The 15,491-nt window shown below is 49.7% G+C and overlaps 2 protein-coding genes across 4 annotated transcripts in view; one reads left to right on the top strand and one right to left on the bottom strand.

Annotated features, from left to right (window-relative positions):
* The first annotated feature begins 2,624 nt into the window (after positions 1-2,624).
* On the top strand, positions 2,625-13,715 carry ARAF (A-Raf proto-oncogene, serine/threonine kinase). Of its 2 annotated transcripts, none has more exons than XM_055438225.2 (16): positions 2,625-2,779; positions 4,705-4,859; positions 5,003-5,106; positions 5,884-5,986; positions 6,070-6,224; positions 6,337-6,435; positions 8,141-8,282; positions 8,387-8,414; positions 8,494-8,639; positions 8,734-8,936; positions 10,570-10,746; positions 10,848-10,894; positions 11,378-11,496; positions 11,731-11,862; positions 12,814-12,948; positions 13,152-13,715. In XM_055438225.2, exons 2-16 carry the CDS (start codon positions 4,764-4,766, stop codon positions 13,284-13,286), a joined length of 1,821 nt encoding a protein of 606 aa, XP_055294200.1. In that variant the 5' UTR covers positions 2,625-2,779; positions 4,705-4,763; the 3' UTR covers positions 13,287-13,715. The 2 variants fall into 2 exon arrangements, with proteins under 2 accessions (XP_055294200.1, XP_055294199.1); XM_055438224.2 differs by having other exon boundaries at positions 8,126-8,282.
* The window catches only part of SYN1 (synapsin I), a 61,503-nt gene continuing 59,723 nt past the window's right edge, over positions 13,712-15,491 (bottom strand). Inside the window, exon 13 of one of the 2 annotated variants that reach the window (XM_055438222.2) lies at positions 13,712-14,796. In XM_055438222.2, coding sequence (XP_055294197.2) covers positions 14,661-14,796 — 136 coding nt within the window. In that variant the 3' untranslated portion in view covers positions 13,712-14,660. The remainder of the gene's footprint in view (positions 14,797-15,491) is intronic. The other variant, XM_055438223.2, reaches the window with a different exon arrangement.

Genomic DNA, 15,491 nt, shown 5'->3' with positions numbered 1-15,491 from the left:
GAAGTGATGGGACCAGATGCCATGATCTTCGTTTTCTGAATGTTGAGCTTCAAGCCAACCTTTTCACTCTCCTCTTTCACTTTCATCAAGAGGCCTTTGAGTTCCTCTTCACTTTCTGCCATAAGGGTGGTGTCATCTGCATATCTGAGGTGATTGATATTTCTCCCGGCAATCTTGATTCCAGCCTGTGCTTCTTCCAGCCCAGCATTCCTCATGATGTACTCTGCATAGAAGTTAAATAAGTAGGGTGACAATATACAACCTTTTCCTATTTGGAACCAGTCTGTTGTTCCATGTACAGTTCTGACTGTTGCTTCCTGACCTGCATACAGGTTTCTCAAGAGGCAGGTCAGGTGGTCTGGTATTCCCATCTCTTTCAGAATGTTCCACAGTTTATTGTGATCCACACAGTCAAAGGCTTTGGCATAGTCAATGAAGAAATAGATGTTTTTCTGGAACTCTCTTGCTTTCTCCATGATCCAGCGGATGTTGGCAATTTGATCTCTGGTGCCTCTCCCTTTTCTAAAACCTGCTTGAACATCTGGAAGTTCACGGTTCACATATTGCTGAAGCCTGGCTTGTAGAATTTTGAGCATGACTTTACTAGCGTGTGAGATGAGTGCAACTGTGCGGTAGTTTGAGCAGTCTTTGGCATTCCCTTTCTTTGGGATTGGAATGAAGACTGACCTTTTCCAGTCCTGTGGCCATTGCTGAGTTTTCCAAATTTGCTGGCATATTGAGTGCAGCACTTTCACAGCATCATCTTTCAGGATTTGAATTAGCTCAATTGGAATTCCATCACCTCCACTAGCTTTGTTCGCAGTGATGCTCTCTAAGGCCCACTTGACTTCACATTCCAAGATGTCTGGTTCCAGGTGAGTGATCATGCCATCGTGATTATCTTCATCGTGAAGATCTTTTTTGTACAGTTCTTCTGTGTATTCTTGCCACCTCTTCTTAATATCCTCTGCTTCTGTTAGGTCCATATCATTTCTGTCCTTTATCGAGCCCATCTTTGCATGAAATGTTCCCTCAATACAGTATACTAACGCATATATATGGAATTTAGAAAGATGATAACAATAACCCTGTATGTGAGACAGCAAAAGAGACACAGATGTATAGAACAGCCTTTTGAACTCTGCAGGAGAGGGCGAGGGTGGGATGATTTGGGAGAATGGAATTGAAACATGTATATTATCATATGTGAAACAAATCGCCAGTCCAGGTTCGACGCATGATACAGGATGCTCGGGGCTGGTGCACTGGGATGACCCAGAGGGATGGGATGGGGAGGGAGGTGGGAGGGGGGTTCAAGATGGGGAACACACGTACACCCAGGGCAGATTCATGTCAATGTATGGCAAAACTAATACAATAATATAATTAGCTTCCAATTAAAATAAATAAATTAAATAAATAAAGTGAAGAACAAAAATAAAATAAAATCTCGTGCCAACTCAATGAATTCTCTCCACAAAGGTAGAAAAGAATGAACTGGTTTTATTATCAGTAAGCATTAAAACAGACAGTGAAGTGTATCACAAACAATTCACTAAAGTGATTGAGGAGAAAGTAACCTCATCCTTTTATATAGCCAGGCAGATACAACCCATTTCATACATGTTCTTAAGACATGACAACTTGCCTTCAAGAGAACTTGACAGCACTATTTGCTACACACAGATCATCTCAAATTTACCTGGTAATTGGTGTAGCCATCTGCCTTTAGGCAAAAGAAAAACAAAACATATTTCTGTGACAAACAGCGACCTGGAGTCAGCGGCCTAGGTCAAATTCCTAGGGACCAGAAGATAGGGCGCTATCTCCGCCGACATTTACATTTCAAAGAGATGGCTCCCAGGGCCTCAAGAACAACATTCCTGAGTTGTAAAACTGGCAGGAGGCCTATTTAGCTTTTATTAAAAGGAGTTACATACAACTTGAAGGGAGGGAGAAAAAATTTACAATTGAAAGTTTTCTAAGGGAACTATACCAAGAAAAGGGAAGATGGAAAGTCTCATTTGTGACATCAGAGACAATTCGACTTTTAAAAACTTTGTGTTTACCCTACAATACCTCCACACGCTTCCCAGCGTTATGCACCATTCCAGGTCCACAATTCCCCTACACGTCTAGGGTTAGTCTTTCAAAACCCTTATCAACTCCATTCCTAAAGGAAGGAAGCCTCCTCAAACAGCAGACCGCCACTCCTAGGGTAAGACCTCCAGCCCCAGCCACACTAGAGACTCGCTGTTATCAAAAGCTATGACTACAGTCTCTCAGAATTGGAAAACGTTGCAGATGTTTGGTCTGATTCCAACCCATTTCAAAGACTGTAAAACTGAGACCCGGAATGGTACTTAGGGCGCTGGGTCACTGGAGCAAAAAGAGCGCTTAAGGATCCCCCACCCATTTTCGGGAACCCCTAAATCAGCCCCAAGTGACCAAAAAAATAAAAGCCCTGCCTTATTTCATTATGGCAAGATTGGGGTTAAAACCCTTGGCACGCAGGTCTTTTACCGACTGCGCCTGCGCGAATCCGGACGAGCGAATTTGCCCTAGACCCTGGCGTTTCAGGCAGCCTCTCTTAATCCGGAACACGACCCACATTCCGCCGGCCCTGCCTTGACAGGCGTGTACCTAATCCAATAAGGATGGAGGGCTGAATCCTCCGGAGCCAATGACCAAAGTCCGAGGGGCGGTGGAGGCGGACTCTGTAAGGAAACAAGAAGACAGGCCCAAGATGGAGGCAGCGGCGGCTGTAGCGGCGTGACAGGTGAGGGCGGGCCCGGTAGGGTTAGGTTTCTGGAGCTACTTTCGGGCACGGGTAGGGAGCCGGGAACGAAAACTCAGCTCCAGGATGACTGCGCCTGGGCCCTGACGCCCCCCACCCGGAACCGGAGGAGTGGTTTGACCCGGGGCGAAACCATTACCGACAGCGGGGGTGGGGGTTTGGAATGGGTGCAAGGCTGCGGGGGATGGTTTCGCCCGTCGCGTGTGGCAGCGCGCCTGCGCAAAGCTGGAAGGCCCTCGGTGAGTGGAGCCGGGCTGAATGTGGCTTGGGTTGTGGTATCTTGTGGAGTTCTTCTTAACCTCTTTAAGGTATCTGATGCCCCTTCCTTACCAACAATGGGGAGTGCGTGAAGACACGGCTCATTCCTCGCTTTCCTTATTCTGGATCAATGTCTAACCCAATAGGAAAATGTTTGAGGATTCTCACATGCCTCCTCTTTAACCCTCTCCGGCCTCCATCCCGGAGAAGGCAATGGCAAACCACTCCAGTACTCTTGCCTAGAAAATCCCATGGACGGAGGAGCCTGGTAGGCTGCAGTCCATGGGGTCGCTACGAGTCTGACATGACTGAGCGACTTCACTTTCACTTTCACACATTGGAGAAGGAAATGGCAACCCACTACAGTGTTCTTGCCTGGAGAATCCCAGGGACAGGGGAGCCTGGTGGGCTTCCGTCTATGGGGTCGCACAGAGTCGGACACGACTGAAGTGACTTAGCAGCAGCAACAGCAGCCTCCATCCATCATCACTAGTAATATGTCTGCGACCCTTTCATTAGCTGTCAAGGAGAATTTTGGAGCGCCCTCTGCCTCATCTACGCTTTACCCCTGCTTGTCTCACCTCAGCCACATCTGGTGATGCTCCATAACCCTCATTTCCCCCATTACAATGTCTGGTGATACCCGTTATACCCTCTTCTTCCCCTTACAGTCTCAGTTCAGTCCAGTCTCTCAGTCGTGTCCGACTCTTTGCGACCCTATGGACTGCAGCACGCCAGGCCTGTCAATCACCAGCTCCTGGAGTTTAATGTCCATTGAGTCGGTGATGCCATCCAACTGTCTCATCCTCTGTCATCCCTTTCTCTACCTGCCTTCAATCTTTCCCAGCATCAGGGTGTTTTCAAATGAGTCAGCTCTTCGCATCAGGTGGCCAAAGCATTGGAGTTTCAGCTTCAACATCAGTCCTTCCAATGAACACTCAGGACTGATCTCCTTTGGGATAGACTGGTTGGATCTCCTTGCAGTCTCTATTGACGACTATTACATCTCCCCTCAGCATAGTGTCTCTGAGCCTTTATGAACTCCCCATCACAGTCTGTTGACTCCCATTAGGCACCTAGCACAGTACCCGTGAACCTACTGTCATTACAGTCCAGGACTTTGGGATGCCCACAATGCCCTTACAAACACTGTTTGGTGCAATTCCCATTTTCCCTAAGCTAAGGGCAGTGTCTGATGATCCTCGGTTAGTTCCCCATCACCCTGTCTGTGACTCCTCCCACACCACAGTATCTGGTAACCCCCTTCTCCATTTAAAAGTCAGGACAGCCTGTTCATGTCCATTATGTACTTGACACGCCCCACTGTAGTGCGTGCTGACTTCCCCGTTAGTCCCCAGCACAGAGACTTATGTACTCCTATGCCCTGCGGGACAGTGTGTGCTGCCTCTCACTATGTCCTACCCCCACCCCACCCCACCCCGCCCTGTGCAGTGAATCTGAGACCTTGGCACTTAAGCATGAGACAAACAACTGGAGGGGCTGAGCAGAGGAGGAACTGGATCCCTTGAGCGGTGTGGAAATTAGGCTACAGGGGGTGACATGAAGTCTGGAGATTGAATTTTTTGTCCTCTGCCACTGTGCTTCCATACTATCATTATAGGCCTCTGAATTCATCCTCTGTCTTTTAGGAGCCCCATGGCACCTGCCCAGCACCACCTTAGCCCATCTTGACAAAGTCCTAGGCTCCATGGAGCCACCACGGGGCCCCCCTGCCAACGGGGCCGAGCCCTCCCGGTCAGTGGGCACCGTCAAAGTGTACCTGCCCAACAAGCAGCGCACGGTGGTGAGTCTGATGGGAGCAAAACTGGCTAGGGGTGGGCATGGACCTAGTTGTAAATCTGGGATAAGAAAGGTGACAAGGGTTGGAAGAGTCTACTGGGGACCCCTCTGGGTGCTGACTCCTTACATATGTGCACACACATACAGGTGACTGTCCGGGATGGCATGAGTGTGTATGACTCTCTAGACAAGGCCCTCAAGGTGCGGGGTCTCAATCAAGATTGCTGTGTGGTTTACCGGCTCATCAAGGGGTAAGTGTGGCTCTCCCACCTCCAACTGGGTGCCCAGCCTTCTACCCCCTTCTCAGAGTCGTCTGACTCCTCCATTCTGCTGTACAGTCTCTGTTAGTCTTCCCTTCATTTAGTGAATCCATGAATCCATCCAGCTTTTGTCTTATTGCTTCGTTAGTTCATTGGCCTGTAAGATCAGTAATTCATTTTCTTCTTAGATCCTGAGTCCACACCGTGCTCCATCATCTCCTCCCGGAATTCATCTCTTTCATTCTTTCACTTTTTATCAACTTGTCAACTCCTTCCTTCCTCCGTTTCCTCATTCTCTGTCTGCTGCGTGGGCCTTGCTGACCTTCCATTTATTCCTCTGTTTTAGAGTTCCTTAACTTTTGTATTCAGTTCACACATTGCTTTTTTTTTCACGCATTGCTTTTTGTTATTTCAGTGCCTCACCAGCTGCTTTGTCAGGGGCTTGCTTAGCACCTCTGAGATTTAGTTGTTTCTTCACTGTCTCATTTCCTCCTCCTCTTGTAGCTAAGAACATGGACTCTTCACACTGTCTTTCCACTCACAGTCCCTTGTGGCTTTGGGCAAGTTATTTCATCCCTCTTTGCCTCAGTTTCCCCATATGTAAATAGGAGTAAGGATAGTACTAGTTCCTAGAGTTGCCACACTAAAAACGCAACATGTCATCTATTATTCCATGGATGGCAGGCTTGGAGGGACTTTTGGTGGGTTCCCTTCCTCCTTGTGGCCCCTGGCCACCCTCCCACTCACTCCTTTCCATGTCTTCTGCAGGCGAAAGACAGTCACTGCCTGGGACACAGCCATTGCCCCCCTGGATGGCGAGGAGCTCATTGTGGAGGTCCTCGAAGACGTCCCCCTGACCATGCACAATTTTGTGAGTGGAGAGTGGGGGCAGACCGTGGGCATGGCGGGAGGGTCCATGACCAGGCTCCAACCTTCTCTACTCTGTGGCAGCAGGTACGGAAGACATTCTTCAGCCTGGCCTTTTGTGACTTCTGCCTTAAGTTTCTGTTCCATGGCTTCCGCTGCCAAACCTGTGGATACAAGTTCCACCAGCATTGTTCCTCCAAGGTCCCCACAGTCTGTGTCGACATGAGTACCAACCGCCGACAGTGAGCCTGGCCTGGAGTGGGTGGGGAGATGGGGAGGACAGAGACCCAGCCACAAGGCTTTTACAGACAGCTGACCCATGTTCCCTTGCTTTATACCCCAAATGCCCTCAAGGTTCTACCACAGTGTCCAGGATTTGTCCGGAAGCTCCAGACAACACGAGGTTCCCTCAAACCGCTCCCTGAATGAGCCGCTCACCCCTCAGAGTCCCAGGTAGGGGATGCCTTAGCTGAAGGGCTACTGTCAGAAGAAAATGATCTGGAGGCCTTGGTAGAGATCAAGCCATACTTAATGCTTTTGTCTACTCAATGAACATTTAGTGAGCACCTACAAGTGTAAGTAAGGGCATGGAGCTATGGGCCCTCAGGCAAGTTCCCTAGTCTCTCTGGACCTTAGTTTTCTTATTTGTAAGGAAAGGATAATGATACTTTTACCACATAGGGTTCTGGTGTGGATTAAATGAGTTAAGGTGGGTCCAGTGCTTAGAATATGATCTAGCATAGGATAAGTTCTTACTAATTATAATATATATCTATGTATATATTATCTAACTACTTTGTTAATTCTTCCAGTATAACTATGCTCAAGTCTTTCTACTTTAGAATACACATTATTTTCTCATAAATTCACTTTTACTTCTCCTTTAAGTATAATAATACTATATTTCAATATTGAAGTATATTATCACTCTAATATATCATGTTTATATGATATGCATTTTATATGTATATATATTTTATAATGTCAATATTTATATGATATTTATGCTATTGTATTATGTGTTATGTTGATAATATTTTCATACAATGTAAAATATTAAGCATTTTCATGTAATATGTAAAATAGTAAAGTTAGGGCATTATGTTATTTTTAATTAGGGCACATGTGAATTAATTACCTATGAATTGCATTTCAGGATAGTGAAGGAAACATTAAAAAATATTTTTATAACATTATAATATATTTAATATACATCATATATAACACATGTTGGAGAAGGCGATGGCACCCCACTCCAGTACTCTTGCCTGGAAAATCCCATGGACGGAGGAGCCTGGTGGGCTGCAGTCCATGGGGTCGAGAAGAGTCGGCCATGACTGAGCGACTTCATTTTCACTTTTCACTTTCATGCATTGGAGAAGGAAATGGCAACCCACTCCAGTGTTCTTGCCTGGAGAATCCCAGGAACGGCGGAGCCTGGTGGGCTGCCATCTATGGGGTCGCACAGAGTCGGACACGACTGAAGCAACTTAGCAGCAGCAGCAGCATAACACATGTATATATGTAACATTAACATTATTATATGTACATGTAAAGCATTGCCATTTTAATATAGATAACATTGTATATTACATAATGCATAATATATTTCAGTACTGCATATAGTTATACAATATTACATATTGCTCTTCCCCCACTATCTGTGTGGCTTGCTGTCCTTCCTTTAAGTCTGCTCAAATGTCGCTTGCTCAGAGAAGCCTTTCCTGACATGATCAGGGACACTTCTCGTCTTCTTATGTTGCTTTATTTTTTGCTTTATTGCTTCTATCACCATTGAACATATGAAATATTCTTTGTTTTTTATTTCTCTCTCTCCCTACTGCAGTTAGTCCCATGAGGGTGAGAACCTTTGTTTTTCTTTTTTTTTAATTTAAAAATTTTAGTACAGTTCAAATCAGCATGTGTGTAGAACCTTTATTTGTTTTGTCCACCGTTTTATTTCCACTGTCTAGAACGGTATCTGGCAAACAGCTGGCAGTTAGTCAGTGTTTCTTAAAGAAATGCGTAATAGTAATGACAGTGGACATTTACTCTACGTAAGCTAAACACATACCTAGGAAGGGGCAGTGGGTTGGGGGGGCATTCTATTGGTTCTCTCATTCACTCAACAGTGATTTCACAGCCTTTCCCCTGCCAGCTCCTGCACCCAGCACCGCGACCCCGAGCACTTCTCCTTCCCTGCCCAGGCCAACACCCCCCTCCAGCGCATCCGCTCCACATCCACCCCCAATGTCCACATGGTCAGCACCACAGCCCCCATGGACTCCGGCCTCATCCAGGTTGGTGTTGAGGCAGGCGATCACCAGGGAGCACGAGGCAGAGGGGAGGGCCATTCCTGTTGTCCTCCATGTCCTCTCTCTGACTCGCAGCCCTCTTCTTCCAGCTCACTGGCCAGAATTTCAACACTGATGGTGAGCCCCCCGCTGCCTGTGCCCTGAGCCCCCCACCCCATCCCACCCAGCTGCACTCACATCCTTTCTGTAACTGCAGCTGCTGGGAATAGAGGTGGTGGTGATGGAGTCCCCCGGGGGAGCCCCAGCCCAGCCAGCGTGTCCTCGGGAAGGAAGTCCCCACATTCCAAGTCCCCATCAGAGCAGCGGGAACGGAAGTCCTTGGCTGATGACAAGAAGAAAGTGGTGAGCTCCAGGGGACACCTTTGGTGGGGGCACCACAGGCTGAGTGATGAGGGGTGTGGGCAGGCCCCTGAGATGCCGCCCGTGTGGCCCACAGAAGAATTTGGGGTACCGGGACTCGGGCTATTACTGGGAGGTGCCACCCAGTGAGGTGCAGTTGCTGAAGAGGATCGGGACGGGCTCGTTTGGCACCGTGTTTCGCGGGCGGTGGCATGGCGATGTGGCCGTGAAGGTGCTCAAGGTGGCCCAACCCACAGCTGAGCAGGCGCAGGCCTTCAAGAACGAGATGCAGGTGCTCAGGTGAGATCACTCGTGTGTGTGGATGGGGCGGGAGCAGCAGGCATGGCCTCCGTGCCTCTCTGGGGAAAGGCCCTGCTGGGGTTGCTTCCTCACATCCCCCTTGTTTATGTTGTGTTATAACCATAATAGTAAATTGTTTATCCAAGAAGTGCCTTTCCCCTCTGGGAAATGGGTGTTTAAAGGACCTCTGATGAGGCTGTTGTTTGCCTAAATACTGATATATATTAATGGCCCTGCCTCCAAAATGTGACTATTTTTGCTTGCCTGTTGTAAAATGAGTATCACTGCAGTGTTATTGTATGTACTGACATCAATAGCATAATGTCAGTTGATTGCATCGCCCGGCAGCCTGGTGGCCTTCCTTCTCCTCTGCTTGTTCTGCACCATTAGTATGTGTTTACTGTGTTACAGTCTTGTTATTAATTATAATAATACTATTCTTTAAAGAACAGTATTAAAACTATAATCAGAAGCATAATTTAATCATTGTTTGGTTAATGATTGCAATTGCTCTACTTAATATATCATTCCTACTATATTAATTCATTCACACCGAGAAACCCTGGTGCTCCCTTTTGTCACCCTAGTTATTACCACTCTTGGGGGTGCTGGTGTGGGCTTTCCCCTCTTGACAAGTGGGCACAATTATGTTGCAGAGTTGATGTTTTCAGTCTCTGCTCCTCTCTGTCAAATGGCAGTGATTTGAACAGGTTGTGAATTTGCATTGTATTTGTACTGAAACCATAACCTAACTGCTTTGAAGAACTCATGTGCTGTTATCCACTCTGATGTGTGCAAAACTATGGACCATCATTGATGTTCTTTGCATGTATGTTACCATTGTAACTATAGTTAATCCTTCTATAAGGGATGAAAGTTTTCTTCTAAATGAGGGTGGCTGTTCATACAGGACAGAATTTCTATAAGGTACATCCAGGTACCCAGTAGCAATAACAGCAGGGACAGTGGTGTTTTTAGGGTGCTTGCTTGTATTTGGCCATTCAGAGCACCTTACAGGTTATTACATAGTCCTCCCAACACCCATATCAGGTATCTCATAAAATAATCACAGTTTTTCAGTTAAGGAAAATGAGGCACAGAGAGCTAAGTGTCCTCCTTGAGATTGCACAGTGAGTACCTGAGGAAGCCCGGATTAGAACATAATTTTAATCCAAACCCCAAACTCTTTACCTCTAAGCCTCTCATGGTTAACAGAACATAGTCACACGTCACTGGTGTTTTTACCCAGCAGTTATCAATGTTATGTTGATATATCGCTGATGAAGGTTGGCACTCCACTTTCTCATCTTATCTCAAATGGTCACAGGCTCAGGTCATGGTCAGAGGTGTGGCAAGTTTGATGATTAAGATGCTCCTGGTCAGTAGGGAGTGAAGGGTTATCCCTCCCTCCTGCTTTTGTTGGGAGATTTGGATGAGGAAGTTCAGGACATAAGTGCTCAGCCCAGTAAACATATCTCACAAATTCACTGAATCTGGCCATAGTCTTGTCCTGAGCCTCCTGAAAGACAGGGTGGAAATGATGGCAGAAGGCAGCAGTGAATAGCGCCCTTCCAAAGGCTCAGAAAGTTGCTGTTTGCCCTCCCTGCCCTGATGCCACCTGCCCTACCTGCAGAAAGACACGTCATGTCAACATCTTGCTGTTCATGGGCTTCATGACCCGGCCAGGATTTGCCATCATCACACAGTGGTGTGAGGGCTCCAGTCTCTACCACCACCTGCATGTGGCTGACACACGCTTCGACATGGTCCAGCTCATTGATGTGGCCCGCCAGACTGCTCAGGGCATGGAGTGAGTGTTCTAGCTCAGGGACTAGGGAAGGGGCTAGGGGGCTGGGGGTAGGGAGATGAGGTAGCCCCCAGACAGTCTGACACCTGCTTGTACCCCTACAGCTACCTCCATGCCAAGAACATCATCCACCGAGATCTCAAGTCTAACAGTATCTACCTGTCCCTCTGGGGCTGGGCTGGGGCAGGAGGCATCAAACAGGATGAGGACTTAGAGGGATCTCTCTTGTGGGGGGCCCTTCTGGGGGGCAAACAGGGAGGGGCACCTGTTGCATTTCCCTTTGCTAGGTGCCAGAGTTGTGGCTGGTTCAGATGGTGTTCTTTGGGACTCTGGTCAGGGTCTGAGGAGTGACAGTGGTGGAAGGCATTATGGGAGTTCCTGATCAGTGTCACAGGCATGGTGAGTGTGGGTGCCATGAGAGGAGCTTCCTAGTCAGGAGTCACAGGGGAACCAAGTATAGGGAGTGTTAATTAGAGCTGCCCTCCAAGTCAAGATAGCTAGTTTGTGTGTCACTGGGGGGCTTCTGGTTAGGGTTAGAGGTAATGACTGGTGTGGAGGCGTCAATGAGAGCCTCCCAGTCAGGGCAAGAAGCATGGCTATTGGGAGACCCTGTAGTGGCCCTTAACCCCGGTGGACATCTTCCTGCATGAGGGGCTCACGGTGAAGATCGGGGACTTCGGCCTGGCCACAGTAAAGACGCGGTGGAGTGGGGCCCAGCCCTTGGAGCAACCCTCGGGCTCTGTGCTATGGATGGTGAGTTGGACCAGGCTGGACTGGGGGTGTATAGGGACATGGGCTGCTGGGCTAAGATGTGGAAGGCGGAGTGGGGCTGGGGTTTCCTGCACCAGGTATGGGTGTCTGGACCACTCATGCTTCACCTCGTGGGGGCGGCTCTGAGTTATACTCAGTGTGGCTGGTGGGATCTGGGCCTGCAGGTCAGTCACTTGCTGACCTGCATATTCCTCCTGCCCGGTTGGTCTGCTGAAGGCAGCTGAGGTGATCCGTATGCAGGACCCGAACCCCTACAGCTTCCAGTCAGATGTCTACGCCTATGGGGTTGTGCTCTATGAGCTCATGACCGGCTCACTGCCTTACAGCCACATTGGCAGCCGAGACCAGGTGAGCCCCATACCTTACCCACCTTATCCCAGGCCACGGGATCCCCTTAGTCTCCAAACCTCAGATCTCCTCCTTTGCACTGACCATGAACACCGCTCTGCCCCCAGAAACCCCAAATTTTCAGAGCTGAGGACTCCCAGACTCCTCTGGGTCTTCTGTACCCAGAATTCTTTCCTTCACTCATATCCACATCTCTGGGCCCTCAAAATCAAGAATCTCCTGAGCCCCCTATATCCAGAATCCCCCAGGTCCCCAAAAGTCCCTCTAGACACATACAGTCCCCTGACCTGGGTACTCAAACTCCCCAAAACCCAGAATCCCATTTCTCCCGGAAACAATGCCTTTGTGCTTCTGCAATCCCCACAGATACCCACAACCACTCAGGCCTTGGGTATCTGTCAAGCTCCAGGGCCCTTGAATCCACAATACTCTAGGCCCCAGACTCTCATATTTCTCCAGATTCAAAGGCTAGAATCTCCCAGGCCCTCAGAAACCCAAGATCCTCTAGGCTTCAGGTCCCAATAGTCTTTGGGTCTTGAGCACTTACTGTCCTACAGGCCACTTGGACCCATAGTCTTCTCAGCCCTAGACTGCTACAGCAATACAGGTTCCTGAGGACTACCAGCCTTTAACTCCCTCCAGACCCAGAACTTCATGTTTCCCCCAGACTCAGTTCTTTCCAGGCCCCTAAGCCCCCTAGAAACCTGTGGACCCATAATCCTTTGGGCCCCAGACACTTAACCATCTTTGATTCCCCCAAGCTCAAATTTTTCTGTTCCATTAAGCAGAGAATCCTTCCAAGTCCTCCGGGACCCAGAATCTCTAGATCCACCAGATATCCAATATCCAGAATACCCCAGTTCTCCCAAAAGGAGTCCCCGAGGTCCCTCAAGACCCAGAATTCCCTGGGCTTCCCAGCCCAGATCACCCCATTCCTGTCCCCTCTCCCAGATTATCTTTATGGTGGGCCGTGGCTATCTGTCCCCGGACCTCAGCAAAATCTCCAGCAATTGCCCCAAGGCCATGAGGCGCCTGCTGTCTGACTGCCTGAAGTTCCAGCGAGAGGAGCGGCCCCTTTTTCCCCAGGTGGGCTGAGGAGGAGGGCTGGACATCCTGGGGAGTGAGCCTCTGAGGAGGAAGACTCTGAGGTGCGAATGTGAACTATGTGTGTTCAAGGCTCCGAAGTGTACAATGTGTGTGAGTGTGTTTCCCCTTTAGACTGGGGTTTGGGGGTGTTTGGATGCCCACGCGGCTCTGGACACCCCCTCCTCACCTGCCCCTGCCCCCAGATCCTGGCCACGATTGAGCTGCTGCAGCGGTCACTCCCCAAGATTGAGCGGAGTGCCTCCGAACCCTCCTTGCACCGTACCCAGGCTGATGAGTTGCCTGCCTGCCTACTCAGCGCAGCCCGCCTTGTGCCTTAGGCCCCACCCCCAGCCACCAGGGAGCCAATCTCAGCCTCTCACGCCAAGGAGCCCTTCCCACCAACCAATCAATGTTCTGTCTCTGCCCTGATACTGCCTCAGGATCCCCCATCCCTGCCCTGGGAGATGAGGGGTTGTCCATGTACTTTTCCAGTTCCTCTGGAACTGGGGGACCCTTGAAGACTGAGACCCCCATAATTTGGTTGCCTCTTGGCTTTGGGGATACTTTTAAATTCAGGAGCTCCTCCATCTCCAATGGCTGGGATTTGTGGCAGGAATTCCTCTCAGCACCTCTCTGTAATTTGTGTCTGATGTGCCTTCCACTGGATTTTGGGGTCCCAGCACCCCATGTGGATTTGGGGGTCCCATCTGTCTCTTTTCCACCATTCAAGGACTCCCCTCTTTCTTCACCAAGAAGCACAGAATTCTGCTGGGCCTTTGCTTGTTTATTTTGCTTCCCGACTCTTCTCATGGGGTTCAGAGCCGCTGAGGGGTGAGGGTGAGTCCAGGCAAGGGGTGGAGTTTGGGGGGAGGTGCGGATCACACAAACAGTGCCACTGCACGCATCACCACAGGCGGCACGATGAACGAGGACCACATATGCCAAGCACGGGCACGAGAGGAGGCCACGTCAGTCACAGACACAGACATCACGGCAAAGGTGGGGAAGTGGGAGACCACTGGCCTTCTGTGTGCACAGGATTCTGGGAGGATGGGTGGAGTTTGCATATTTAAAGACAGCTGTCAGAGGCAGGAAAGTGAGGCAGGGGTCCCTGGGGAACTGAGGGGTCCTAGCAGTGGGAGGAGCTCTCAGTGTGTTGAATGGGGTTGGTGGGGGGAGGACTGAAGGGGAAACCTTGAGGGGCTGGGTGGGGACAGTTGAACAGGTGGATCCCCAGAGATGGGAGATCCAAAGAAAGGGTATCAGAGGGAGGGGTTTCTTAAGGATTGGGGAAATTTTGCCGGGGAACAAGGTGCGCTGGAGAGATCTGGGGCCAGGAATGGGGTTTTCCAGGAATTTCAGGGCTCCAGGAATGGTTGCCTGGTGTTTGGGAGCTTCCAGGAAGGAAAATGCACTCGGAGGGCACCAGGGGTTGAGGTCTTCAGGGATCTGGAGGTTCTGAAACTGAGAAGTAGTTCTTGAGATGACTGAGAGTGGGTTTTTCAAAGGATGTGGGAATTCCAAATGTGAGGACTGGATTTAGGACCAGGAGTGAGGTTTCCCCAGGGACTTGAGCATTCTGAGGAGTGAGAAGAGGGATCTTGACGATCCAGGAGAGGACTTCTCAAGGGATGAGATTTCCAAAAGTGAGAAATAGATTCAAGGCCCAGACAGGGGTTGCCCAGGGATTTGGGGGTTCTCAGGGTAGGGTGTCAGTCGGAGAAGAGGCTCGCGAAAGACTTCCTCAGGCTGCGGATGGTCTCAGCTTTCACCTCGTCCTGGCTAAGGCTGGGCCTGGGCGGGGCTGGCTCTGGAAGGTTGAAGGCATTGGTCAGAGACTGGGATTTGCTAGAGAGAAACAAGGTGGAGGCGTGGGAGGAAGGGGGAAGAGGAAGGGAGGAGGGGGAGAGAAACACAACGTTACCCCAGGCCCGGCCCCAGCCCTGCCCCTCTGGTCCTGGGGCTGTGCCTGTTACCCTCCCACCCAGGCCTGGACCCTGAGGGATTCTCAGGAGGAGTGGGGGAGTCCTGGGCTGGGTGGGAGGATTTGGATCCAAGGTGAGGAAGCCTGGGATGTATGGGAAGAGTTCTGGGCTGACTTTTCTCAGACCAGACTGGGAGGCGTTTGATATAAGGTGACGATGGGCAGGAAGGTTTCTAGTCCAAGGGTGAGGAGTCCAGAAAGAGGGGTGGTGTAGGGCTTGGACCAAGGACAGGCTGGAAGGGGAAGATCTAAGAGGGGGAGCAGTTGGATGGGGCAGGGAGGGCTTTTGAGGTAATGGAGGAGGTCTGGAATGGACCAGAAGAGGCAGAGAGGATAGTGTGATTTGGGAGGAGACTCGGACCAGAAGGGAGCCTAGACTCTAGAGAAAGTAGGAGGACGACTGGAAAGTGAAGTAACTTAGGAGGATTGTGGATTGGGCTGGGAGGAGTTTGGGGGTTCGGTTGCAGGGAGTCAGGTTGGGCAGGAGAAGAATGAGTTGGGCAGAAAAGTACTGAAGAAGGGTTAGCTAGGTGCCTGGGGTAAGCCAAGAGGAGCTGGG

Source organism: Moschus berezovskii, chromosome X (assembly GCF_049115385.1).
Source record: "Moschus berezovskii isolate FMDL1 chromosome X, NW_MosBer_1.0, whole genome shotgun sequence".
NCBI lineage: Eukaryota > Metazoa > Chordata > Mammalia > Artiodactyla > Moschidae > Moschus > Moschus berezovskii.
This window is presented reverse-complemented; position numbering and strand designations above follow the sequence as displayed.

Coding starts and splice junctions, on each gene's coding strand:
- ARAF (XM_055438224.2), top strand. CDS start 4,764: ATGGAGCCACCACGGGGCCCCCCTGCCAACGGGGCCGAGCCCTCCCGG. Junction 8,640..8,733: donor CTGATGACAAGAAGAAAGTG/GTGAGCTCCAGG, acceptor TGTGGCCCACAG/AAGAATTTGGGGTACCGGGA. Junction 10,747..10,847: donor CAGACTGCTCAGGGCATGGA/GTGAGTGTTCTA, acceptor GTACCCCTACAG/CTACCTCCATGCCAAGAACA.